Source organism: Leopardus geoffroyi, chromosome X (assembly GCF_018350155.1).
Source record: "Leopardus geoffroyi isolate Oge1 chromosome X, O.geoffroyi_Oge1_pat1.0, whole genome shotgun sequence".
In the NCBI taxonomy this organism is placed as follows: Eukaryota; Metazoa; Chordata; class Mammalia; order Carnivora; family Felidae; genus Leopardus; species Leopardus geoffroyi.
The window spans coordinates 28,883,544-28,910,434 of record NC_059343.1 but is presented as its reverse complement, the minus strand read 5'-3'; the positions used below and the strand labels follow the sequence as shown (position 1 = coordinate 28,910,434).

General features: G+C 37.5%; 1 protein-coding gene across 1 annotated transcript in view; it reads left to right on the top strand.

Moving 5' to 3' along the window:
• Positions 1 to 8,300: 8,300 nt before the first annotated feature.
• The window catches only part of DMD (dystrophin), a 2,127,700-nt gene continuing 2,109,109 nt past the window's right edge, over positions 8,301 to 26,891 (top strand). Inside the window, exon 1 of the mRNA XM_045472664.1 lies at positions 8,301 to 8,527. Within this exon, the coding sequence (XP_045328620.1) occupies positions 8,521 to 8,527 (7 nt within the window). The 5' untranslated portion in view covers positions 8,301 to 8,520. The remainder of the gene's footprint in view (positions 8,528 to 26,891) is intronic.

Sequence of the window (26,891 nt, the reverse complement as noted above, 5' to 3'; positions counted from 1 at the left end):
GATGCATGAAAACACAAAGCAAAAGAATATTGATACGGCTATATTAATATCAAACACTGGGGACTTTCAGGCAAAAAAAAATATTGAGAGATAAAGGACATTTCATAATGGTAAAGTGGGTGAAATCAATAGGAATATATAAGAATATAAAATTTGGATGCACTTAATATTAGATCTTCAAAATAGGTAAAGCAAAATTGACAACTATGTGGAGACCTAGGCAAATCAAGAATCACAGTGGATATTTTAACACATCTCTTTCAGTAACTGGTAGAACATGCAGGTAACGAGGCTGGGATATACCAGCTCCCAGGAGTGTGGAAGGAAAGGTATGTGGGAGGAAGGGTAAAAAACCAGTAAGAAAATGCCACATCTGTTCTCTCTAGCTGATAGTCAGCATTCTTAGACATATGGCTGGTTACAGTTTTGAAAATTGTCTAGACTATTAGCCATATTTAATGTGACAAGCTTTGTATATTGTAAGGAAAAATTAAACCCTACAGTTAAAAAAAAAAATCTTGCCTGTGCAGTCTCCTTTAGCCATCTTCCTATATTGGCTCACTTACTCTTGAACCTATTATAATTTGCCTTCTACCTTTACTCCCCAGAAATTTTCACGTTCACCTCACTGCATTCTTTATGTTGTTAAGCTCAAAACTTGTTTTTTTTTAAATTTTTTAATGCAACTAAAGTTGTGAAATCATGTTGGTTTCCGGCGTACCGTAATTTGACAATTCTATACATTTCTCAGCCCTCGCTGTGAAAAGTATATTCACCATACGGCATTATGCCAATCTTATTAAATGTATTCTCTCTGCTGGACTGTACATCTCCATGACTTAATGATTTTATAACTAGAAGTTTGAGTCTCTTAATTCCCTTCATCTATTTTGCCCATCTCCTTCCCCCTTCCCTCTGACAACCTTCAGTTCATTCTGTGTGTGTCTGAGGACTGTTGCTGTGTGTGTTCGTTTAGTTTCTTAGATTCCATATATAAATGAAATCATAGGGTATTTGCCTTTCTGTGTTTGACTTATTTCATTTAGCCCAATACCCTCTACGTCTGTCCTTGCTGTCAAAAATGTCAAGGCCTTACCTTTTTTTATGGCTAATCCTCCATTGCGTTTGTATGTGTGTGTACATGTATTTATATAGAGAAAGTACTTAAACACCTCAACACCAAAAAAACTACTTCAAGTAAAATGTAGGCAGAGGACTTGAATAGAAATTTTTCCAAAGAAGACCTACGCAGGTACAACAGGCACATGAAAAGATGCTTAGCACCACTAATCATCAGGTAAATGCAAATCAAAACCTCACTGAGGTATTACCTCACAACACTCAGAATGGGCTAGTATCAAAAGGATAAGAAATAAACAAATGTTGGAGAGGTTGTGGAGAAAAGGGAACCCTCCTGTACTGTTGGTGAAAATGTAAATTGGTTAAAAAAAAATACTGAGGAAAGCAGTAAGGAGACTCCTCAAAAAATAGAAATACCATACAGTCCAGTAATTCTACTGGGTATTTACCCAAAGAAAACGAAAACACTATCTCAGAAAGATACATGCACTCCTATGTTCACTGCGGCATTATTTACAGTACTCGGGGTATGGAAGTAAACCCAGAACTTTTTAGTTGTCATCTTACTTCATCTCTCAGTCATACTTGACAAAGGTGACAATTGCTTCTTGCTTTCAGCTCTCTACCCTCTTATCTTTTAGAATTCCACACTCTATTCATTGTTGGGTTTTTCCCTTTATGGCTCAACATTCCTTCTAAATATCCTGGTGGTCTTTCTTTTTCATCCAGTCATTAATTGTTAAGTTCTTCAGAGTGCCATCCTAGGCTCTTGTCTCTATTCCTGACTCATTCCATCTCCACTTGGTTTGTTTTTGTTTTTTTTAATGTATGACTTTCGTTACAATAAAATGCTGGCAAATCTAAAACGTTTATGTTTTCTGAAATTCAGACCCTCATATCTAGGTGTGTCCTCTATGCCTTTGCTTGAATGTCTCCTAAGAATCTCAGGCTCAACGGAAACCATGTTTAAGCCATCATCAACCTGGCTTTTGCAGAAAATACTGCCACCATTCACTCAGTTAATCCAGTTGACAATGTGGGAGTAAATGTTTATTCCTTTATGTCCCTGAATGCTTCTCAGTTTTCAGTCACTCATCTTGTTCTATCAGTTCTCCGTTTTAAACATCTCCGAAATCTCACTGCTTCTGTCTTTTCTGCTAGCTCTTTAGTTAAATCATTTTGCCTGATGTACTGAAATTGCCTCTTAACAAGGTATGTAACTCTAGAATTATTCCCCACCTTATTTTAATCTGTTCTCCCCAGTACTTCCACATTTGTATATCTGATGTACAATCTGATTACTAATGTAAATTAATAATTATTAAATCAATGTCACTTATTTACGTAATTCCTTTCACTGGTTTTCCAATGTCTTTAGGATAAATTCCAGGATCTTTAACACTGCTGACAAGGAATCCCTCATAATCTAAACCCTGCCTATCATTAGACCTTCATCCCGTTCATCATAGTTGAGTCTCTTTTGCATTCACCATTCTCTTGTCATTGTGGAATTTTTTCAGTTTTTGAAGGATTTCCTGCCTTGCTGACTCTTCCTATAATACTCTTCACCTTTATCCCTTGACCCATGTAATTGCCACAAATCCTTTAGCTCCATGTTCAAAGAGAATTTTCTTTGATAAAATGTGTTCCTCTATTGTATGCTTCTATAAAATGTTATATGTATGCCTGTAGCTCCCACCCCACTTTTTTTGAGTCATACTTTTGGTTATTTGTCTAGTATCTATCTTTTCCACAAAAACAGAAATTATGAGGATAGTAGTATTCCCAGCACCAGGAAAAATGTCTAGGGGCACCTGGGTGGATCAGTAGGTTAAGCATCTGATTCTTGCTTTCAGCTCAGGTAATGATCTCATGGTTCTTGGTATTGAGCCCCGTGTCAGGCTCTGCACTGACAGTGTGGAACCTGTTTGGTATTCTCTCTCTCTACCTTTCTCCCGCTCATACACTAGGGCGCACACTCTCTCAATATAAGTAAACATTTAAAAAATGAAAGAAAAAAGTGTCTAGAATAAAGTAGGTGCTTAATTAATGTTTGAATGAATTACTGAAATCAATAATTTGACAACAAATACTAACTGAAGTGCTATACATAAAAATGAAGGAAGGCAGGGGAGCCGGGGTGGCTCAGATGGTTAAGCTACCCACTTTGGCTCAAGTCATGATCTCACGAGTCGTGAGATCGACCTTCTGTCCGGCTCTGTGCTGACAGCTTAGAGCCTGGAGCCTGCTTCCGATTCTGTGTCTAAGTCTCTCTCTGCCCCTCCCCTGTGCAAAAATAAACATTAAAGTAATTTTTTTAAAGTGAAGCAAGGCAAAGAGGAGAATTAAGATCAGGGAGTGTAATTTTAGAGAAGTTTAGAGAGGGATTTCCTTTGAGGTGACCTTGAACAAAGGTCTGGTTAAAGAGGAGTGAGACTTAGAATATCTCTGAAGGATCAGCTAATGAAAATATCCCAAGGTGGGAATAAGTTTGCAATGTTTAAAGACAAAAAAGGTCAATCAGTGTGATGAGAGAAAAAGAAGCAAATGTGTAGGAAGTGGCATGGGAGAAGACAGGAGAAAGAAGTTTGAGGGGCATACTACTCAATGCCTTACAGGCTGTAGTAAGGGCTTTTGTTCCAAGGATCATGAGAAGCCACTGTAGAGATTTGGATGTGAGACTGTGACATGATCACCTGTGTGTGTGTGTGTGTGTGTGTGTGTGTGTGTGTGTGTGTGTGTATTAAACACGTTAATACCTTGGCTCATCTAGACTGGGGAGGGAGACAGTGTTAGATTCAGATAGGAAAATAAGATTTTTTCTTTTCATTGACCCAAGTATAACTTCACTGATGTAATAAATTTTAAAAGTTCAGGGATCTGGGTAAATTTTTTTACCATCTCAACACTTATAGCACAGCATATAAGAGAATTTAATGAGGGAACATGTTTTATTATTTTCAGTCTTACTGTCGCCTGGATGCCATTGGGTTTTCCTCAGTTATCTTTACCCCAGAATACTCAGAATTTGACATAATACACTTTGTTATAAAACGTGGATAACTTATAAAACAGAGTCCTGTGATACGTAATCATTACATAACAAAGGAACTTTATTTGGAGGTTTTCCATAAGATGGAATTATATAGCAACAAGGTAATATTGATTCATACCTTAGATTTTATGCACCTTACTGATTTGTAACCAGCCTAATAGTTTGTTTATTTTACTAGCTTATATGCTCACAGTAAATAAAATTGTGCATGTGGATAGGACAAAATTGTTCTTTATTACAGGAAAAAAGTCGGTTTCCAGGATGTTCAATGATGGCATGAAGAGCTATAAACTGTAGATGGTAAGGAAAATTATTTTTCTGGGCTGCTCAGGATTATTAAACGCCGTCGACTGAATTATTTAGAATATACACATTTTATTATGGAGTTTGTAGATTGACTGTTAAGAAATGATAGTATATAACTTTTTACTTTTTAACTTAATATGAATGATCTAAGGTCTACTAAGGTTTAAACAGTTATCGAAGTATAATTGTTATATAATAAACCATACATGTTTAAAATCTACAACTTGTTAAGTGTTGTTATCTCTAAGCTCCATGAAACCATCAGCACAGTCAACATAGTGGACATAACCATTATCTCAGAAATTTCTTCACGACTGTTTGTATCCTCTCCAGTCTGTCCCTCATCCCTCCCTTCACTAGGCAACCACTAATCTGCTCACATCACTATCGGTTCATTGCATTTTCTACAGTTGTATCAGTGAAATCAGGTTGTATGATGCTTTTGTTGAGCTTCTTTTAATTAGCCTTACTGTTTTGCCCTTCACTCATGTTGTTGCACTTAACAATAGACCAGTCCTTTCCATGACACAGTAGGATTAGATGGTATAGCTATACTTCAATTTCTTCACCTCTTCACATGATGAAAATGTGGGTTGTTGAAAGTTGGGGCCATTGCAAATATGGTCCTTTGAAAATATATATATAACTTTGTTTTAATGGTCATCTGTTTTCATTTCTGTCAGAAAGGAAAGGATGGCTCTTGAAGTATATTTACCTTTTCAAGAAACTGCCAAACTGCGTATGAAAAGGGTTTTTACAGTTTCACATTTGCATTGGTAATGTGTAAGAGTTCCAATTCCTATTCTAAAAGTCCTTGTATATCCTTTGTATCTCTCTCATGTTTTTGTTTGTCATAATAATTTCATATCAGACCCTCTCACTAATAATATCTCACAGCCATTAATCGTTCAAAAGATGTCAGGCATTGTGCTAAAGTGTTTGACGGTCACTCTCTTACTTAAACCTCATAGCAAGAAAGCCGAAGAGTGATAATTATTCTGATGTGGCAGAAGAGTAAACTGAGGATAAGTACCTTGCCTTATAAAACCTTAGTGTTAAGTCCTGGCTCAGCATTTTGAACCCAGGTTGTCAGACTTTGGAGACAATGACATTAACTAGTGGGCTGTGTTCTCCCATCCTCTTGACCAGAGCTTGTAGCATGGACCCCTTTGCTACCTGCTGAAGCCTAAACCCCTAACACCTTAAGGCCTTAGACATGTGGCAGAGCCTATCTGAAGTATACTTCAATATACAAAATAACATAATTAAGATTATAACAGAAACCATTTGAATTGGAAGTGTTGTAAATGTTTTAAAAGTTAAATAATACTATACATACTTCCTTATTCACACATTAAATAAAACACTATAGTGGTAGACTTCATAATATCCATAATTTCAAGATGAGGATGAATCCAAAAAATATTGCAGGACTTATACAGCATCTCTAAAATGATATGAAAATTAGTGACTTTACTAGGGACCCAAAATTATAGATATTGCTAATGCTACTGTGTTTGTAGTCTATGGGCATAAATGAAAATGATGCTACACTTATGTTAGAGGCTGATGAAAATGAAGATGTAATATGTCTCTCATCCAGTTTAGCAGACATTTGAATTTTATCCATAGACCATTGGATCGTAAGTTTAGACATACTGCTCTTGTGCAAAACTCCATGAAAATAGGATCCATATCAGTTTTTATATTCTCCGTATGACCAGTGGTTAGTATGGTGCAGTGCCCGAAACAGGTTCTACTGGATGAGTGATGAATGGAATACAGTTTCCAAAGCGTGCACTGCGCATTAGCATTTAACAATGAACGACACATATGTGCTGTCCTGTCTCAAGAACTAATAGTATACCAGGAAATACAGAAAATGAAATAGTCATGTGACTCTGGTCAAGTTACTCAACTGTTCACAGCCTCAGTTGCCTCCCATATCATTGTGTATAAAACTGTCATCTTCATGGGTTCAGTTTGATGATTGAATGAGAGCATCTGTATAGTAAGTGATAGATGTAAATGGATACACATACATGTGTGTATATGTGTGTATATATGTATGTATGTATATATATGTATATGTGGGTATATGTATGTATATATATATATTTTTTTCTCTTGTGTATGTGAGAACACAGCCTACCACCTTCTGTTGTATAAGCTTTTGCCATTATTATGACGAAGACGAAGTACAAGGTGCTATGAAATTGCATAGCAGGGGAACATAATTTTGTCTAGGGGATGAAAAATACCTCACATAGCAAATTACGTTTCAAGCTGATAAGTGAAGATTGGATGGAAGGTAGGCAATCACAAGTGAGGGGAGCTTATGGAAAGGGGAAACAGAACAAGCAATATCTGAGACAGAAGGAGCACAGTGGTTTAGAGGGACAAAAGGAAGTTGGCTGTGGCTGGTACAAAGTGGGAAGGCAAGAGTTGAAGCTGGAGAGGTGATCAGAGGCTATGGGCAGAAATGAAACCACCTGATGTTTGTTTATGCTGGTCATAACCGCTAAGGTAGATACGCTAACCGCAAAAGTGATTTTTTTCTAAAAATTATAATTGCAAACCAGCATTCTCACAGTTGTTATGGAATGTTGTGTAGATTATTTTCGAGAAACTTTGGTGGGTTCAAAGGGGCTCAGTTTGTTTTCCTGTTTTTTCTCTGGCATTTATAAAGCAAACACTGTAAACCCTAAACTACCGGTTATTATGTATGTCCTGATATGTAGGGATGATTGGTGTGTGTTACATAAAAATAAAATGGAGTTAGAATAGCTAAAATGTATATATACATACATACACAACACACAGACAGACACCCTTTAGGGAACCACTTGGTCAGAACAGTGACCTTGGCATATATCTCATACATGCTAAATGAACTATTTTCTTCATGTAGCTCCCAATAAGCTCTTGACTTTTTTGTGGGGCCGGGGGATGGTTTTTATTCAGAGCTGAATGCCTGCTAGATGACTGAAAGGGGAAGAAGATTTCCTCAATTCCCCCCTTTATTTTTAGCAGGAAAAAACTTAAATGTTTTTTCTGTTTTGTCTTTTGAAACTATAAATATTAATTTACCAAGAAAGGCATACTGACAACTTTTAAATACAATTGCCATCGTCCCTACAGTATTAATTTTAATTAAAGAAAGTACTGATTCATGCATGGGTATCTTGAAAACGCAAACTCCATTCTCCTGAAATGACACTTATTTACTTGGTAAATAAGTTATGTGTGAGCGTCAGCTAATTTAATATCCTACTTTCTAAAGAAAGCTTTTTTTGTAAGTCAGAATATCAAGTGTAAAGTCCACTCTTGGGAGAAACAAACAGAAGCAGTTTAAATGTCTACAATATGCAAAATAAATGTTTTCTTCAAAAACAACTCTTATTAGACAAATTTCCATAGAATCACAGGGGCAAATTCTATTTGAGAAAGTGCATGCTCTATTTTGTACTAAAGCAGAGACATGGAGCTGAGCCCACAGCATCCTCATTTCAAAAAGTACAATCAGAAAAGAGAGTTTTTCCCCTTAAAAGGCTGTGAAGATAAGTGAAAATCAGCCGGAATTCTGTGAATAATATGATGTGTGGCAGAGGAGCTCTCCTCTTGGTATAGTTAAGGAAAGATTTTAATCCAAAGGCTTTGCATCTGTACAGAGGACCGAGTAGATCCTGAAAGAGATTTGCAGATCCGCTGTTTTTTTAGGCAGGAAGAATGCTCGTTAAATGCAGAACGCTGCTCTGGCTCATGTGTTTGCTCCGAGGTGTAGGTTTTGTTCGACTGACGTATCAGATAGTCAGAGTGGTTACCACACCGACGTTGTGGCAGCTGCATAATAAATGACTGAGAGAATCATGTTAGGCATGCCCACCTAACCTAACTTGAATCATGCGAAAGGGGAGCTGTTGGAATTCAAATAGACTTTCTGGTTCCCAGCAGTCGGCAGTAATAGAATGCTTTCAGGAAGATGACAGAATCAGGAGAAAGATGCTGTTTTGCACTATCTTGATTTGTTACAGCAGCCAACTTATTGGCATGATGGAGTGACAGGAAAAACAGCTGGCATGGAAGGTAGGATTATTAAAGCTATTACATCATTATGAATACAATTAGAAGCTGACCATGACAAAGCATATGTTTGAACAAGCAGCTGTTGGTAGCTGGGGTTTGTTGCCGAGCTCTTCAAACTCTGCAAACAGTGTTGCTTTTACAGAAGGGATTTTAACATTTCCTTGTGCTGCGTTAGATTTTTGGGGGGTGTGCTTGCCTCCAATCTCAAGAAAACACTTCTGGGATAGAAATCTGTGTTAGGAGATTTTAGAATAAAGTGTTTTTCAAGAGTCTGGGTTTCTCCAGGTAGATGATGACCGGGGGGGTGGGGGTGGTTGGGGGGAATCTATGGGGAAATCTACCCCGACTCAGTTATCTGCTATTTAGTTACAAGGAATGATTGATCTATTGGCGTGTTCAGATATTGACAGAAAGGAGAATGTATAGAATGTTTGGATAGGTTGAAAATTGTTACACTTCGTTCCTGTTTTATAAGGAGTTTGGCTGTCAGTCTTTTCTCCTCATCAGTTTCTAGCTTTTGACATTTATTCAGTCATTCTGCATTCTATAAAGAAAATACATCAATATCTCCTGCAGGGTTTTTCAACAACTCCAGCATCTGTTTCGGCTATTGAACTGTATTCACGTTTTGCCAAGTTGATGTCGACCCAGCTGGTCTATCATTTCTCGCTTGATTACTGCTCTTAATTTCTCTGTATCAGCTTGTTTCAGATAGGGCTTTTTGAAAGCTGTTAATGAAAAATGACAGAAAATGATAAATGAGTGAAAATTGGAGCATTTATTTATTTAATTATGTTGAGACCTTAATGAGTTTTGTCGTACATTCTCCCTTGCCTGCGTACAATTTTTAGCACCCTTGTGCTGTTTTGCAATATTTCTTTCTCATACAGTCAGTGGATTACACTTATAAGTACTTTTAAACAAATGAAGCATGAGCCTAGACTGTATCTGGCTCCAAAAATAAAGTTTTTGGGAAAAGAGGAACAATTTAAGCTTTTTGTGGAAACTAGGCATCGTTTCCATATTCTATCTTCAGACGCTGTCATGGGGATTTGTCACTGACTATATATCGGACCGAACATATTGAAATAATTTTTATCACCACTAGGGTAACACGAAAATAAAACATTCAAAGCTGTTTTTAACAAGTGATTGTTTAAAACACATGTCAAATAATATAGAAATAGATTTTCTTGAGTGTGCAAAGCATGGTTGTTAATTATCTGTATAATACAGAATCTTTCAGCTCTTTGCCCTGTCTCTCCAATAACCTGAGTAGCTAAATCATCCAAGTTAATAGGCTATCATGTATGAACATCTACTATGACGTTTTGATGTGTACGGTATTGCTCATATATGCTGTATCTTTTCTCTAGTAATTGTAATACCTCAGTCAGTGTGGTCAAGGAACACTACTGGCTGTTATGTAACTTTTTCCCCTGAATGTTAGTCCATGTTTTTCAATTACGTATTCCTCTTGGAAAGAGTGACTTAAAACAACATGTATTTACATACTGGTGAATCAATTAGAAACTGATGGGCTAAATATACCACTTGGATTCCTCCCAATTAATTACTAACTTAGGTTTTGAAAAATAGTCCTACATGTAGAGAGTGCTTTTTAACCTTGAAGCATACCTAACTGTTGTTGAATCTATAATTCATAATACATACCTATAGCATGAAAGAAAATAGTTTTCTAGATGTCTAGCTTTAGCAGCAAACACGTTTTAAACAACGTGGTTCAGGCAGCCTAATTATTTCCTGTTAATACTTCTGAGTGCTGTATGTGCTTTTGTACAGTCTGTTTCAGTACTTGTTTAATCTTTGGGAAGCTCGAAGACTGGCAGAGATTTTTGCGTCAGGTGACAGAGGGTTATTTCTTGGTTGACAAAAACCTGTGTCTATACTTTTGCCTAAAATACTGTTCTTTTCTGCCAATTTTATTTTCCAACTTCATAACCATTTTAAGTGACCATTCAAGTCTGGAAAAACTCTTTGACATTACATATTTTAGTAGGACTCTGCTTTTGTGAATTGTCTCCCTGTGAGAAGAATCCAAGCTTCCTGTTAGGCGCACGCTCCTGTTACCATAGTTACTTAAAAAAGAAGTTTTTCCTTTCAATGAAGATAGTGTAATTTAAATCAGCCACTGGACTCCGCACACTGTAGTTTTTTTGTTGTTAGTTCAGGTTGCTTCGTTTGTGACTGGGAAGTACTCTGGATTCGATTCCACTGATGAATGGAGAGGACAGACACTAGGTGGCACCAGCTGTTGATTATTAATGAAATCTTCAAGGCTTTGGGCCACACACCTGAAGAGCAGGCATGCCCTTATTGCCGGATGCCTTTGTAAGAGTTGGAAAGGCTGGCCAGTCTCTCCAGCTCTGAGAGATGATTAGCCTGCACAGTGACAAGACCACGTGAGGTCTGCAAATCCCAGTTGCCTAATTCTCTGTTTTCTGAAGAGGTTTGTTGGGGGTGTGGGGGTGGGGGGGACGGGGGGTGGAAGAGGAGGAAGAAACATGCAAGATCAGAGTGTATGAAAAAGAGATGAGACAGGTGAAATAGATTGTAAAGATTGAAATATTTTTTTTGCTATGGAATTCGTTACTTGTACAAATGTCTGTGGGTTTTACCTGATCATCTACACACCTAGATTATTTTCTCCAAGGCGTTCATACTATAAAAACAACTGGAGCAACTACTTGTATCGTTAAGTTAAACAATCTAATGGAACATCATTTTTTTTTTAATTCAGTAATGTCCCTTGGTTCTTTTTTAATGGTGGTAAGTGTCCGTTTGAATTGTCCAGTGAAAATGCCCGCTTGTGATTGAGTTACCCACCTTCAGATGAAATGTATCGCTCTTCTTCCCAAAAGAGGTGCAAGGGGAGATGCTATCAGTTTAACTATTCCAAAACTCAGAACATACATTTCTGTTCTCTCAGCCACTCGTTCTGTGACACTTGTTGTGCCAGCTCTGGCTAACTAATGCACCTCCTATTCCTTGTTGATCAAATAACTCTTACCATGAAAATGTGTTGAATATTAGTGAAATGCTGTTTCTGCATCCATAAAAGTGACCGTGTGGAAAAAAGAGAAATACTCTTAAAAATCTTGTTCCCCAGAAGCTTTCTTTTCCCTCTTATTCTCTAGTCCTCCTGGCATCCAAGTTTTAAGAATGAAAAAGCAAATAAAAACAAACCACATAAGCATGTGTGCACACACCCAGAGATACACACACGTATTTGAGAAAGGAATCAAAACTCTTAAAAAAAAGAGAGTGCCAAGACGGCATTGAAAATTGGTCCTGGAGGTAACAAACTAAAATGAGCAAGAAGGAAAACAGTCCTTCATTAGAGTGGGGATATTAAGTACCTCTTCACACTGGAAATTTTTTTTTGGAAAAATAAGAGCAGTAATTTTCTCTCACTGGGAGTAAGTAAGCATTCCTGAGGTAGATGGGCTGGTTTAGAATCAGGGGAAAGGTAGTATAGACCGGAGTTCCCCCAAGGTTCTAGGAAACAGTATGTGATTTGGTTAGTTAGCTTGATTATACTGTGGGATTTATTGAAGATTTTTATGATTTAGTGAAGATGGAGAAATGTTTTCCATTTGATATTTCAGAGAGATTAATTAAATTACTAAATTATTCTGCCTTTGGTGCATTAATTGAATGATTGTAAACCAGGAAGCAGCCTTTCACAGGACTATGATGTAGTTTTATTCATTTGGCTCTATCTGATTTGGACCTAATTTCTCACAGTGTGCCCTGTAATTCTGATATTTGCCCTACTTGGTTTCTGAAATTTTAATACTCAAAACATGAAGGAAGATCAAAATAGTTTAGCTGGAGAGGAGAGCAAATGAATTGAATTAATAGGGTACCAAAGGATTATGACCACCTGGAAAATGCAGAGACCAAAATGATGAATTTTAATAGGAATAAGATCCTGCACTAAGGTTCAAAAATCAAACCAAGTACAGTATGTGAGAGAGTTAAAGCTTAACAATAATTCATTGACTAAGACTTAATGATTTGGTTGGCCTTCATTTCAGTGTCAGTCATAATCTCCTGTAGTATTGGAACAACAACAAAAAAAATCCAGCGATGTTGTTGGATATGTATCCTTTAAGGAAGGGAAGAAACAAGAGGGAACGCATTTTAGTAGGAAGTTTTTGTTGTTGTTTGTTTGTTTGTTTTTGTTTTTGGAGGAACATCATGGTCTCAGGAACTAAAACATTTGGGAGCGTGTTCTTTGAAAAATGTCTGGCTGGTGAAAGGCTCTAGGAGCTACGACATTTGAGGGGCATTGAAGTTACTAGAAGAGGGAGAAAGGTGAAAGATGATTGAATGAACAACAATAAAGAAAAGGTAAACTTTCTTCAAATATTAAATGGGCCGTGATATGGAAGAAGGATTAGACTCATTTGTACCTCTGTGGTGGAACAAAAAAATGCTCTTCCAGTTAATTGTATAAGCAGAGAAATACTGCTCTGTGAAGTATGCTATGTATGCCTGGTTCGAAAAGTGTTCATTGCTGGGAGTTGATTTCCTTCACTAAAGAGCAATTGAAGAAGGAGATGTTTGATAGAATACTTAATTTTAAGAATCTGTGTTTATGATCATTTCATGAAAACTGTATTCCCCTTTTCCTGTCTTTCAGTGTCTCTCCTACTCCCCTGGGACCCTCCAGGCTAGGGTCAGCAGAAGATGGCTCAAGTGCCATACCTCCTCCTGTTTGGCCAGCTAGCTAAGAATGGCTTTTACATTTCTAAACGAGTTTTTAGAAGATGAATACTATTTTGTGACATATGAAAATTGCGTGAAATTTCAATTTAAGCATCTGTTAATAAAGTTTTAGTGGGAGTTAGCCACAGCCTATTTGTTGACATATTGTCTAAGGTGGTTTTCATGTTAACATAGCTGTTAGGTAGTTATGACAGAGGCCATATGGGCCACAAAGCCAAAAATATTTACTGCCTGGCCCTTGGTAGCAAAAGTTTGCTGGCCTCATCTCTCAACGATAAGAGAACTTCCCTTTTTGCTCATTAAGTCGAGTGGTAGAAACAACCCGGTTCACAATTAAATATCCTCTGAAGACCACAAACAGAATTGCAACCACCTTAAGTAGTAAAGTACTATGGGCATTGAAAAGCAATTCAGATACACAGCTCACAAGTTACCGATGGAATCGTTTTGGCTATTGACGGATAGAGAGATTTGCTTTGCTGAGGAATGTTTATTAATGTCAGCCAGAGAAAATTGGAGGTCTCTGCAGTTACTCACATCTGCTTTGCCGGGGCCCGGTGAATTTGCTGAGCTTATCTATTTAGTCAGATTCAGTTATTTTTATTGTTGCTCTTCAGATATTATGTGATTACAGTAGACTTCCTGAAAGTGCCCAAGTCACTGGGAAACAAGGTAAAGTGAGTGGAAATCACTTCCTGCAGGTATCCTTTCCCTCTTCATAGGTCTGTAAACTGTCTAGGCAGCTTTTGCCTTACAGAATTCTGGGCAGGTTATCATCTTTTAAAAAGATGAAATTTCTCTTGATCAAATAGGGAAAAGAGGATCAAAGAAGAGCAAAGTAAAAGTCTGGGCACTGCAATATACAAGAACAGTTGAGGCCGTTAGAAAGTGATTGATGAGGTATGGTAGAGTTAAAAGTTAGCAGTGAGATATTTAGATTACTCTGAACACGTGGATAGAAGAGAAGGGATTTTTTTTTTCCAAATCATATGAGAAACCATCATGAGATGCTAAGCATAGAATTAAAAGGATTCAGGATTTACCATCGTAAAAGGCAACCTCTGTATCTCCATGACCGTGAAACTAGAATCCCTGCATTTCTTCCCGCCACCCCCCCCCCCCCCCCGCCCCCGGGGCAGGGTATCACTTCTACTCACTGGTAGCACTGGAAATTCCTGTGAAACCCATAGGATTCTTATTTTATTTCCATGAGGATGTTACTGAGCAGCTATCTTGTGATGCCTGTCTCTATGGTAACAGATACAAGGCTTAAGGGTCTGAAGGAAATTCTTCCTATTGGTTTAGGGATATGGAGCGATGAGGGCGACTCAGCGAGGAAGAGGATAAAGCTCAGGGAAGGCAGAAGAGACAGTTGAGAAAAAACTGTCGCGAGGTAGCTGATTTGTGTGTGAAAACTATTTGATTTCCTCTTTATCTTAGAAGGAAATAGAAACCAACATGTTAAGTGAAAAAAGAAAAGATTCTTAAAAAGTATTGTTTCCATCCATCCAGTCAATTTTATGTAATTGTAGTCACACAAATCTTTTTCTTAGTTGGCTTGCTTTTCGCTTTACAGGAAAAGATTGCTTCGTGCCTGACATTGATAAAAGGAGGACTTCTACCCCTGGCAAATTTAGTTCTAGTTATTGCTATCAAAGATTTTGATATTTTTCTTGATTCCAAGGGTAAGAATATTGAGGTCTGGCTGGCATTCCTCATAAATACTGAGCTTCTCCGGGAATTAGCCAAGTACACGGTCCTTCCAAGATAGTCTTTTTAGGTCTCTTTCTACTAAAGACCAGTGATAGGTAAAACAAGCATATCTTGTTTTGAAAATGGAGCATTTTGCAGAGTGTGTTGGTAAGATTTTGTGTCTTATGTTTTGTTTGTTTTAAGTGAGAATATTAAAAGCAAACAAAAACCCCTCAGGTTTAAAAGTAATTGGTTTTCCATTTATTTCACTTTTTCCTTGTCTCTTAGTCTAGCAAATAAGAACTCACTGTGTTTTAGTTGTTTTAGAAAGGAGATAAATTTGACTCTTTCTCTTTGATTTAAAGTATATTTCAAGTTGTTATATAACAGAAAGAATTAAAATATTTGTGTAATTTAGAGGTCCTTCAGGAAAACATAAGTCACTGAGGGCAGAGATGGTTATCTGACTGTGTAGCTCTTACACATAGTTCCTACATTAACACAGGTGTTGGTGCTTCATTTATCCTAAAATCTTCATATATGTTAGGGTCAAAGGAAAAAACTAACAAAATAATAGCAAGGAAGCAAATAATCATAACTTGAAGGGCAATTTAAATTTTGGGAGTTGGAGATAAATATACTTCGACTTCTATTTTATAAATTAACGAATATTATTAGGTCATAGTACCTTAAAGCTTTAATTGATTTAAGTCTTTTTATTTTTTAACTTGTAAGAAATTTATAGATTATCTGCACAGATAAAACTTTTCACAAGTATAATTCACTCTGTAGATACTGATAAATGTTTTCAGGACTTGTTCACACTGTCTTAAAATTAAATGAAAAAAAAAGTAGAGGGGCGCCTGGGTGGCTCAGTCAGTTAAGCGTCCGACTTCAGCTCAGGTCATGATCTCACACTCCGTGAGTGGGAGCCCTGCGTCGGGCTCTGTGCTGACCGCTCAGAACCTGGAGCCTGCTTCAGATTCTGTGTGTCTCCCCCTCTCTCTGCCCCTCCCCTGCTCATGGTCAGTCTCTCTCTGTCTCAAAAAAAATAAAAACATTAAAAATTTTTCAAAAAAAAGTAAAGTTAGCTATAAAGGTGCAGTACCTTTTTTGATAATTTTGGAAAATAAATATTTTGAAAAAGACCCTTGTTTAAAAATCTATACAGTTGGAACCATAAACAGTCATTGCAGTACACGTTGAAGTTTCTAAATAAAGCCAGGCTACTTGAAATATTACACAGATACACTGCTTTTGGAACCGTGGCTTTAATTTGAAATTTAAGACATTCCCAGGACATGTCTGGCATGACTGGCCTCCAGAAAACTAATTTTGGTGGATTTTGGGCTTACAGAGTCCAAAGTACACTGCAGGGAATACACAAATGGGTAAAAAGAGTAGGCAAAAGAACTGTAGAAACTAAAGAGAAAAAGATACTCTTCTGGACAAAGGTTTCCACAGGAAGTGGGGAATGGCTGAACTTCAAGGTTGGATAGTGCACAAAGATGCATCAGTATCCATATACACTAGAAGGCAAATGGTGCCTATCAGAGTTCCCAAATAATATTGTCATTCCTGGCAATCTGGAGACAAATACAAAGAGCAAAGAAGAAAAAGTAGGTAAAATCAACTTACCCGCCTCAATCTGCTCTGCTCATGGCATTGTTAACCATTGATGGTCATGCTCCCAGGATAAAACGTAAGGACATCATCAGTATTCTCTTTTTGTTTAATGGAAGTATAGTTGACATCTATTAGTTCCAGGTGTACAGCATAGTGATTCAACAATGAAATACATTACAAAATGCTCCCCCATAATGAGTGTAGCTACCATCTGAAGGACCATCGTATTCTGAGTAACTCACCCGTTACTGAGTACATATCTGTTCTATGTACTATGGGTGGAATTACGCATTACAGCGCCAATTAAGCTGGGTTATGGAAAGTGACGTTACTGTTAACGGGGGATTTGATGGGTTTTAGGCAAGTACTATGACTTCATTGATGTTCTGTAACAAGTACAGTAAATAGGAGATTGAATCAAAGGCTGGCCATCGTAGAAATGATACTGCAGTGAGTAGGAATCTCAGGTTCATCTCCCTTTGCCTGCTGACCCATTCATGGACTGGCTCTGGGGACTGTGGTGGTGAGAAGCAGAGCCCATTTCTCCATGATTAGAGGCCACTGACTGAAGTGACATGTATCTGTTCCTTTCCATTCATCCAACAAATAATTATTAATAAATTCTGTCAGGTTCTGTGCTATGGCAAGATGTCTAAGAAATGGTCCCTGAGGAGTTTAGAGATGAATGTGCTTTATGTGGATGAGGACAGAAAAAAATATCTATAGTGACAGTTTACCAGAGGGCAGCAGCAGCTGGGACTCCACACAGGAAAGCCAGCTTAGGAATGAGCTCTAGAGGCTTCCATGGTTCCCCATCTGAGTGATAGAGAACTGGCAAGTCCATCAAAGGCCAAAATGATAGCTTGAAGGGAAAGAGCAGAAATTCAGTGAAGAATGGTTAGTAATTCAAAGTAAAAGGTGAAGTAACGTAAAGTTCTGTTCAAAATAAGGAGGACCATGCCTACCAGCTATTGCCCATCTTCACTGAAATCAGATCTAAAAGGTAGAGCTTTTACAGTGTTGTAAAAGTCTGTTGCAGATGATGAGATTGTGCCTTTTTAAACGTATGTGAGTGTGGCTGTGCAAAGTTTCTCTCAGGAGGTTTAAAACAGAAAACTAATTATTTCTGTTAGTAGGTCATGTACATGGAGACTCTTTCCTTTGCTCTCTTTGGAGAAATAATCATATTGTCTTAGCTCACTGTATATGCATCTTTAATCAGAAGCTACCTGAAAATATTTCACCTATGCTTAAATTAAGCACAGAATTAGATCTCAGAGATGGCACAGAAAGGCCCTTTACACAGGATGACATTTTATATATGATAGGCCTAGTGCTGTGTAGACCTGTACCATGAGATAGTGTTAAATCTTGAAGCTTTCATCCAACTTCAACAGCATCCAGTTTAACTGGTACTCACCCTCATTCTTGACTCCTAGGAACTTAAAAAGACATGTTTACATTAGAATTTGGAACAAAAGAGAAGGATATTTTCTGAATGAATAGTCTAGAAAGTCTTTTCTCCATCCTCCCTCTTCATGATTCTTTCCTTGTATGCCTCTTCCCTCTTTATACGTGTGTGTGTGTGTGTACGTGTGCATGCATGCATGTGTGTGCATCACTATGTGTTTCTGACTCTCTGGTATATAGGCTAACCATAAGAACAATGTCCTCCCAGCATTCTTTATTGAACAAATTTTCCTTTATAGGTGAAAGCAGTTCTGTGTGGGTTGGTTTTACAAATTTTTTCATTGAAATACAACAAAGAAGTGCACAAATCAGTAAGTGTACAGGTTAATGAATTTTTCACAGAGAACATTCCAGTGATTACTCACAGTGAGAAAATCATTACCAGCATCCTCAAACCTCAATCTTAACCCTTCCCACTCAATGCTTGCCCAATGAAAAACATCATGCTGAGTTCTAACACACCATAGATAGGCCATTTCTAAAATGTATATTATTGGGTATATGTAGTATGTCCTCTATTGTGTCGTCTTTTTCTCATCATTATGTTTGTGACATCCATCTCTTATGTTGCTTGCAGTTGTGGTGCATTTTCAGGGTTGTGTACTATGGCATCACATGAATATGCTAAATTTCGCTTGCTCCATTTACTGTTGGTGGCCGTGTGGGTTGATTGCATGTGGGGCCTCTAAAAATAATGCTACTCTGAACATCCAGAAGTGAAATTGGGTCACTGAAGAGCCAAGTGTCTGCCTTTAGTTGATAATGCTATGTAGTCTTTTAAATAAATGTTTATTTGTTTTTGAGAGAGAGAGTGAGCAGTTGGAGGAGGAGTAGAGAAAGAGGGAGACAACACCATCTGAGGTGAGCTCTGTGCTGACAGCAGAGAGCACAAATCAGGGCTCGAACTCATGATCATGAGATCATGACCTGAGCCTAAGTCAGATGCTTAAAAGACTGAGCTACCCAGGTGCCCCATAGGTAGTTTTTTTTAAACGTGGATAAACAATTTTATTAACTAACCATCGGCATATGAAAGGTTTGGAGTTTCAGTATCTTTTAGTCATTTTAAATATTTATTTTATTTTATTTTGTTTTGTTTTATTTTATTTTTGAGAGAGGAGAGGGAGAGGGAGAGAGAAAATCCCAGGAGAGCATGACCTGAGCCTAAATCAAGAGTCTGATGCTTAACTGGGCCACCCAGGTGGCCCTCATTGTCATTTATTGTTCTAATGAGTAATGAATTGGAGAGTCCTTTGAAGTGTTTGTTGGTCATGTGGATGTTATCTTTAGTATAGAGACTGTTCTCGTCTCATCCTTAATTTTCTAATGAGGTGTCTTGTATTTTTTATTGATGTAGATTTTTTTATTGTTTACTGAAGGTGAACATTGTGTTTATTTATTGCATACATCTAGATAGGTATAATTTTTAGAATCCTAGAATTTAAATCCCAGAGACCCTTTAAGAATACTTAGTCCAATGAAATAAAATTAAAAAAAAAAAAAGAATACTTAGTCCAGTGTCTTAATTTGACAGATGAGGAAACTGGGACCTGTAGAGTTACGGACAGTTGCTTAAAACTTCTAGTTTATAGTAAGACCAGAAACAGAAGTCTTGGAACACTGAAGTGTGACTTTGTCTTTTAAACCATGTAGAGCCTTTAAGTTCCTTCTGCTATGCTGACTTGAGCTCCTTGCCTGTCTAGAAAGGCCAAGCAATGTATGATAGAGTTATTATAACAGCAAGTACAGTGAGGTATGATTCATCTCTTTGATTTTCCAAACAGAAATGTCCCCAAGTAACCAACTGTTGTATAGCATGGCCATGCAAAATTTAAACCTCTATTTCTTTTTGGTGTCGGGTTTTATTTTTCCTCTTTCATATCTTTATTATTGCTTTCAGCATGTTCTCATATTTATTGTTGTTACTTCCGTCTACTCATTCCACATTTGCTTCAAATTCAACAAAGTTCCATTTTTCCATGGTGAATTAATAAGAACATTTTCTAATATTCTTTCAAATGTTGGCTGCAAAACATCATTGCTAAGGTAATAATACCTAATGTATATGGGAAAAAATTATATTCCAGAGGCAGTACTTGGTACTTGTCATGCATTATATTAGATAGTATGTTGAACACCTCAGACATAGGTTTTATCATCACCATATTAGTGATCTAGAAAGTGAGCCTTAGTGACTTGAAACTACTTGTAAGACAGCTGGAAATGGAACCAAATTTATCAAATTTCGAACATCACACTCTTTGAATGATTACACTGTGCATGCTTGGAAGGAAACGAATAGAACAAGAAAGATTTGGGGCACTATCTGCTTTGACTGCTTCTGCAGTAGGTCTTAGAGATGTTCCCGGTCTTGTAATCTCATTGAATACTTTCTTTTTTGTGTTCTTTTTCAAAGTGGTAATCAGAGCAGTCTCATTTTTAGTGTTGAGTTTAATCCTTTTAGTAACTGAACTGAACTCTTGATAACGAAACAACCTAAATATGGATAGGTAAGTTCACATCCGCTGACTATATTTTAGCTGAATTTTCTTGCAGTAAGAGGCCAGCCCTGTATTAAGACTCTTCATTTTCAGGTCATTAGAGCAATTTATCTGGATTCTTATTATTTCTCACCTAGATTTTAATTCCAACTATTTCTTGTTCCTATTTATGGAGAAATCACACATTCTAGTGCCTCCATCTAGAAATCAGAATCTGCATGAGGTATCTAGCATGTTATTTTTCTCTTGTATGAGAGAAGCACATTGAAACAATAATGTTACAGTTGCTTCGCTGTTTCTGAACAAGTAGGCATGGCTTTACACTGAGGATCTGTAATTCATGGGCGTTCAGTAGTAGCAGTTTCTTCAATGCAGAGAGCTTTACAATTAACAAAACATGTACTCACATAACAACCCTATGTGATAACTACAGTAATAAGTATTATTTTCTCTTTATTCAGATTCGGGTCTCTTTGTATCTTAAGTTTGTGTTAGTTTTGCTGTGTGTTTTCCATGCCACCCGCAGTCACTGCCTTAGTTCAAATCTGTGTAGCTCACTTAGAATACCATGATAGCTTCCTAACTTACCTGTGTGTCATGGGTCTCTCCAGTTGACTCTTCACAGAGGCTGGTAGGTTCATATTTCTCAAAGCCAAATATAATGTCATTCCCTTGCTTAAATCCACAGGTGGCTCCCAATTACTTTGAGGAATTAATTGAAATAACTTGTAAGGAAGAAAAGGGACTTTACAACTTCTCCCCTGCCTTGTTCTCAGGTTTGATTTTTCACCCACCAATTTGAACGCCTTACCCTAGCCTTAGGAACAGTTCTCTGAACGGAACAGACTTCCCTTCCTCGTGCCTTTGGGTATGTTGACCCCACTTGACACTCAAAAGCAGTTCTGACTCCCACATATTCATTTGTTGCACATCTTAAATTTTCCCAGATTGTGTAGATGGTGCCTCTTGTTCATCTTTGGATGAATCGTGTACTCCTGTGTATACTTATGTAGCATCCTCTTCATACTTGAGCCAACACTTAGCTCAGTTACACTTTTCAGGTTGTTGATTTGTATAGATGATTGATGCCTGAAGATTGTGATTTCTCCTTTCATGCTTTATCCTTGGCATGGCACTTGGGAATACAGTGCCTCAAATTTTACTTAGAGCTGGAATGAATGATGTACCCAGAGGGAACCAGATTGGTTTGAATCTATGATAGCATCATGTTTGTGTCATCCTTCTTCACTCCTATGTACTAACCATAGTACCTAAGAGAGTTTCAAGATTTCTCTGGGAAATGGAAATAAGTTGAGGCAAGTTACAGTTTTGGTGTATTTCATGCTGGTGGAAGTTTGCATATTTAGTTATGAAAGTATATTAGTAACCCTACATATTGGAAATGTATAGAGCACAGTACTTTAAAGCTTTATTTCTTTGTGATTTACACATTCCCTCCCCCTGAGTTCTTCATTCATTCCAATTATCCGCTAAGAAAACAATAAAAATAACGTAATTAAAGGTTCAAGTAAAATCACCCACGAGGAAAATGGCAGTTAAGTTTGAGGTAAACCAGTTGGGGCATATTAGTGAAGGAGAACACAGCGAATTTATTTCCATTTATTTCCTCCATTCACCACTCATAGAAAATGATGGAATTTACCAATGACCCACTTGGGCTCATCTAGCACTATAGTTGTAAATCATTCCTGCAGTTAAAAGTATATATCTGATTGCATTTCCCCACTGAATTTTCTTTAGAAAATGAGAACCACATTCAAGAGGATTTGAGTTTGGAAAGTAGGGGATATACAATGCCAGCAGTAGAAAAGAGGAACTAATGTGTGATTGGTTTATAGCCTAAACCTCAGGTCCACATCTGGACAGGCTGCAGCTGCACAGAGAGTAATAATTCCATGGACGTGTCCAGTGATGTGGGATGTTCACACTCTCCTTCCTCTAATACACACTTGTGTGATAGTAAGGAATTAACGAAGTAGACACATTTAGTTTTTTATGATCTCTGAAATCATCTCTGTGGAGAGAAGAATCTCAGAGATGGGTGGATTGTATAGCAAAGCAGTTCCAAAATGTATCAATTCTTTACAATTCTCTGTGACAGGAAGCCACATGCCAGGAGCTTTGCATATTTAATTATTTATTTTGATGCTTCTCATAGAAGTTGTCTTCACTCTTTATCGATATTTATGTACAGTTCTTTTCGTTTGTGGTGGAATTTAGTGGACTGTGTTTAAAAAACACATTGAGGCTGACACAATTCAGTTGTGCACATTACAGTATTAGGGAATGAAACAATACTTTGTAGAATTGCAGTAACCAAAGAAGATGGTACATTTTACTGTACTGTTCATGAAAATCAAATACTGTGACTACATTTACAAAACACTCTGTCATCACACTTGTTGCATAGTTGACAAATAAACATCGCCCTTGTATACAACAGTGAGTTGGGGGAAAGGTAAGGGAAGATATAACCATAATCTCTCGTGGGAATGCATTGAGAACCTCTGTAAATTAAACAGATGTGTTATAGATGATAGCTTGTTTTCCGTTTTTGAAAAGACACTGCCTTTTGATAATCATTTGTATCCAGATGAATCAAGGGAAAATCTTTACAGCCTTTAATGTGGCAAAGCTAGAGAATAAATGCTGGTCTAAAATACGTGGGGAAAATGAGAGGATTGGTCATGGTGTACGACCAGTGACCTCCATCGCTGTGTCAGTGTGATAGTGTCAGCCAGTATGGGAACTGTCAGTAGTGGATCCAGGTAGAAACCTTTTCCAACTAGATGGTTTTGCTGGTACTTTTAATTGACTGAAGGTGTATCTCATTTTATCAGAAACATTTAAAAAGTAAAATGGAACCTCCTCTGAAGGTTGGGAAAAATTTGTATGCATTAAGGCTCATCCTAATACAAATGCAATGTAATTAATAATAAACTAGCATTATAATAATTATTAAGTCTGTAAAATTTTTATTTCAAGTACAGTATCATTTCACCCAAACTGTTTAAAAGTTTATTTCATTATTTTGAAAGGAGTTAAAGTGACATGCTTCTAACAATGCTTCCAAAATTACTAGACGCCTGTAACAGATGGCCTTGATGCCTTCCCCTCTATTCTGGGAAACCACCATTCCCCTGTAGACTTCCCAATTCGTATTACAATCTGATTCTTTGTCTCATGGTTTCCACTTGCTTTGAAGCTACCTAAAAGTTTCCTAGAGGTAAGATCATTTGGGATGGCCCATAGTGCATAACAGGTGAGAGGCAAGTTCTCCACCTTTCTACCTGTCAGGTGAGACAATTCTGTTTTCTAGACAACTCTGTCTCCAAGTGAAATTCAGCCTTGGTTGATCACAGTGGCAACAAGTTTGTCAACTTACTCTGTGCTGCCTTCAGCTTCTTGTCACTCACTTCTTTACTGTGCTTCCTGGGATCACCTCTGAAATAAACTTATGTGCATTCAAGTCCTCTTCTTAGGGTCCACTTCTGGAAACATCCAACCCAAGAGAGCATATTATCAGTAGTTTGACCTCTGATTGAATTTTTCATTCATTTTTATCAAATAAGTGAATTTGGGAGAATAATAAGGGCAGTTATCAAAAGAGGCATTGGTTTGGGAGTTAAGGAGCCTTAGAAGTAACACGTTTTGCCACTTGTCATTGGGAAGTAGTCATTACTGTTCTGGGCCTTGTCTTTTCATCCCAAAATGGAAGCATTCGATTATATGTGGTTAAAGGAAATAATTAATGGAAAGGATAAACAACTACTAACACGCCACATATGGTTGCTTAATAGTAGTTTCCAGGAGTGCTATGGCAAACTTTCAGAAAGTGTCCAAATTTCGTGGGAAAAGATGTCATTATTTAGTGCCATGTATACCAGCATATATGCAATGGGAATGGAAGCAGATGTTCCATGTTTTACCACCTCTGTAATAGACTAGATGAGGCTTAATTTTTTTTTTTAATTTTTTTTTTTAACGTTTATTTTTGAGACAGAGAGAGACAAAGCACGAACGGGGGAGGGTCAGAGAGAGGGAGACACAGAATCTGGAACAGGCTCCAGGCTCTGAGCTGTCAGCACAGAGCCCGATGCTGGGCTCGAACTCACGGACCGAGAGATCATGACCTGAGCCGAAGTCGGCTGCTTAACCGACTGAGCCACTCAGGCGCCCCAAGACTTAGTCTTGAAAAGAACTCTTATGTGGAAATCAACCAAAAATTGAGTTTAAAAGATAGGCATTCTAGATGAAATGTGAAAAGGGAAATGACTCAATGCTCACCTACTTCCACTAACACCTTCTAGGCATAGCGGTCCTACCCTTAGAACTTGAAACAAGCTACTGTACTAGATAATATCTGTGACTTCTTCCAACTCTATCAGGGTAGAAAATAGTTTCTTTACCTATTTAACTAAACCTGGAAACAGCTAAGAGGTAGCTTTAAACTGGTAATACTTGACTAATCCAAGCAAGACTGAGTACAGAAATTTATCCAACAGCACAAATGATGCTGGATAGTGCTGACAAAGATAGGATGTTTGAGACGAAAGTGGGGAAAAAAAAATTGACGTGGGATAATACTAAAAGCTAAACTTGTCTTAGAGATCGTAGTCTCAGCACCAAGCCCCGTATTGCTCTTGAAAGATTTCTTAAATTCAGCCATCATAGTAACTCTGGACAGATATTGTACAGATATAGCATGGTAGTAGCGATTTACTTTAAATCAATTTATACACTAAATCTACGTTTATTCCTTCTGTTTCCTTAATAAAGCACAGAGATTTCCTTGCTTTTATCTCAAGTACCATTCATTTAATGTTTTTGTTGGGCACATACTACATGGAATGTCTTAGGCTGAGCATTGAGAGCTTTGGAAAGATTAATCAGAGCTGATTTCTGCCCTTGAAGCTAACAGTGATTAGAGGAGAAATGTCACACTCAGAAAACGTAGGACTACTGCAATATATCTCCCTTCCACCCCTTCACCCTCTAACCCTTTGACTCCTCATCTTATGGCCATGGCCACTAACATCATGGTAAAACAAAAAATAAACAATTTATAAAGGAAATAATTATGTGGTATCATTGGCACATGGTGTCTCTCATGCTGTAAGAATCAGGTCACATCTTTCTTTATTCAAGCCTAACTTGAGGGAAAGCTTTTACTGACATTTTGTAAGCAACAAATAATACAGTTCCTATTACTCCTCGGTGTGGCTCTTTTCCTGTGTCTTTACGATATCATGTGAGGTGCTAGAGAGGCTCCTGATGCTGCCATGTACAGTAGTAGATGGTTTTTAATTCCATACTGTATTTGAACTGTCACCCATCCATCAAAAATTGTAATTGACTGTTTGCACATGGAAAGTGGTGAAATACACATTTGTCTTTCTAGTTTATTGTTCACAGAGGGCCTATAACTGACCCTCAGCAATGCTCTATCCTCACCTTAATGGAAGTATTACAGTGTAATTAGCTGGGGAGATTGAAAGGGTGAAAGAAACTGTTAGGAACATACTACCCATTTAGGTCAGCTTGTCAGACTTTAATAGAGGGAAAAGGTTGAAGGTTTTGTTTTTTTTTTTTTTTTTAACTGAGTACAGGTCCTATTTTCTTATAATACTTGTCCTCCATATGATTTGCATCTGCTCTTTCTGTGATGTTAGCAAAGATGATGATGAAGGTGATAATGATGATGATTCCTCATAATGGATAACCATAATAGCAGATAGAAGGTGGTAAATACTAAATAAAGAATGATAGGTAAATCTCACGCATGTTCAGAGCAAGGTGAGTATGACCCTGAATTTTTCTTTTCTGCCTCTCTAGCCATTTTTAGACACATCCACTGTGTGTATGTATGTGTGTGTGTGTGGGGGGTCTGTCTTTCTGTCTGTCTGTCTATGGGCACATACGAAGAGAGCTCAGATCAATGGAATTTTGTCCTATATTCTACATGCATTATGCTTCTGACTATTCATTATCATTTCCCTTCCTTTTTCTGCTTATGTCTGCATTGATAATCTTTTTGATAGTATTCACTGTGAAAAAACCACCGTTGTATAACATATTATAAGTCAAACTAGGATAATGTATTAGGAGTGTTATATGGATAACAGAGTATTAAGATGAGAATCATTAGTTTGGAAAAAGAGGCCAATTCTCTAATTCTTGAGGAAATACAGTGATCAAGACTGAGGAAGTAAATGTGTAAAAGTCTACCTTTTAAGCTCCTAAAACTATTTTTAAAATCTCTAAGTTTTAAATCATCTCATCAAATATATACACCAACA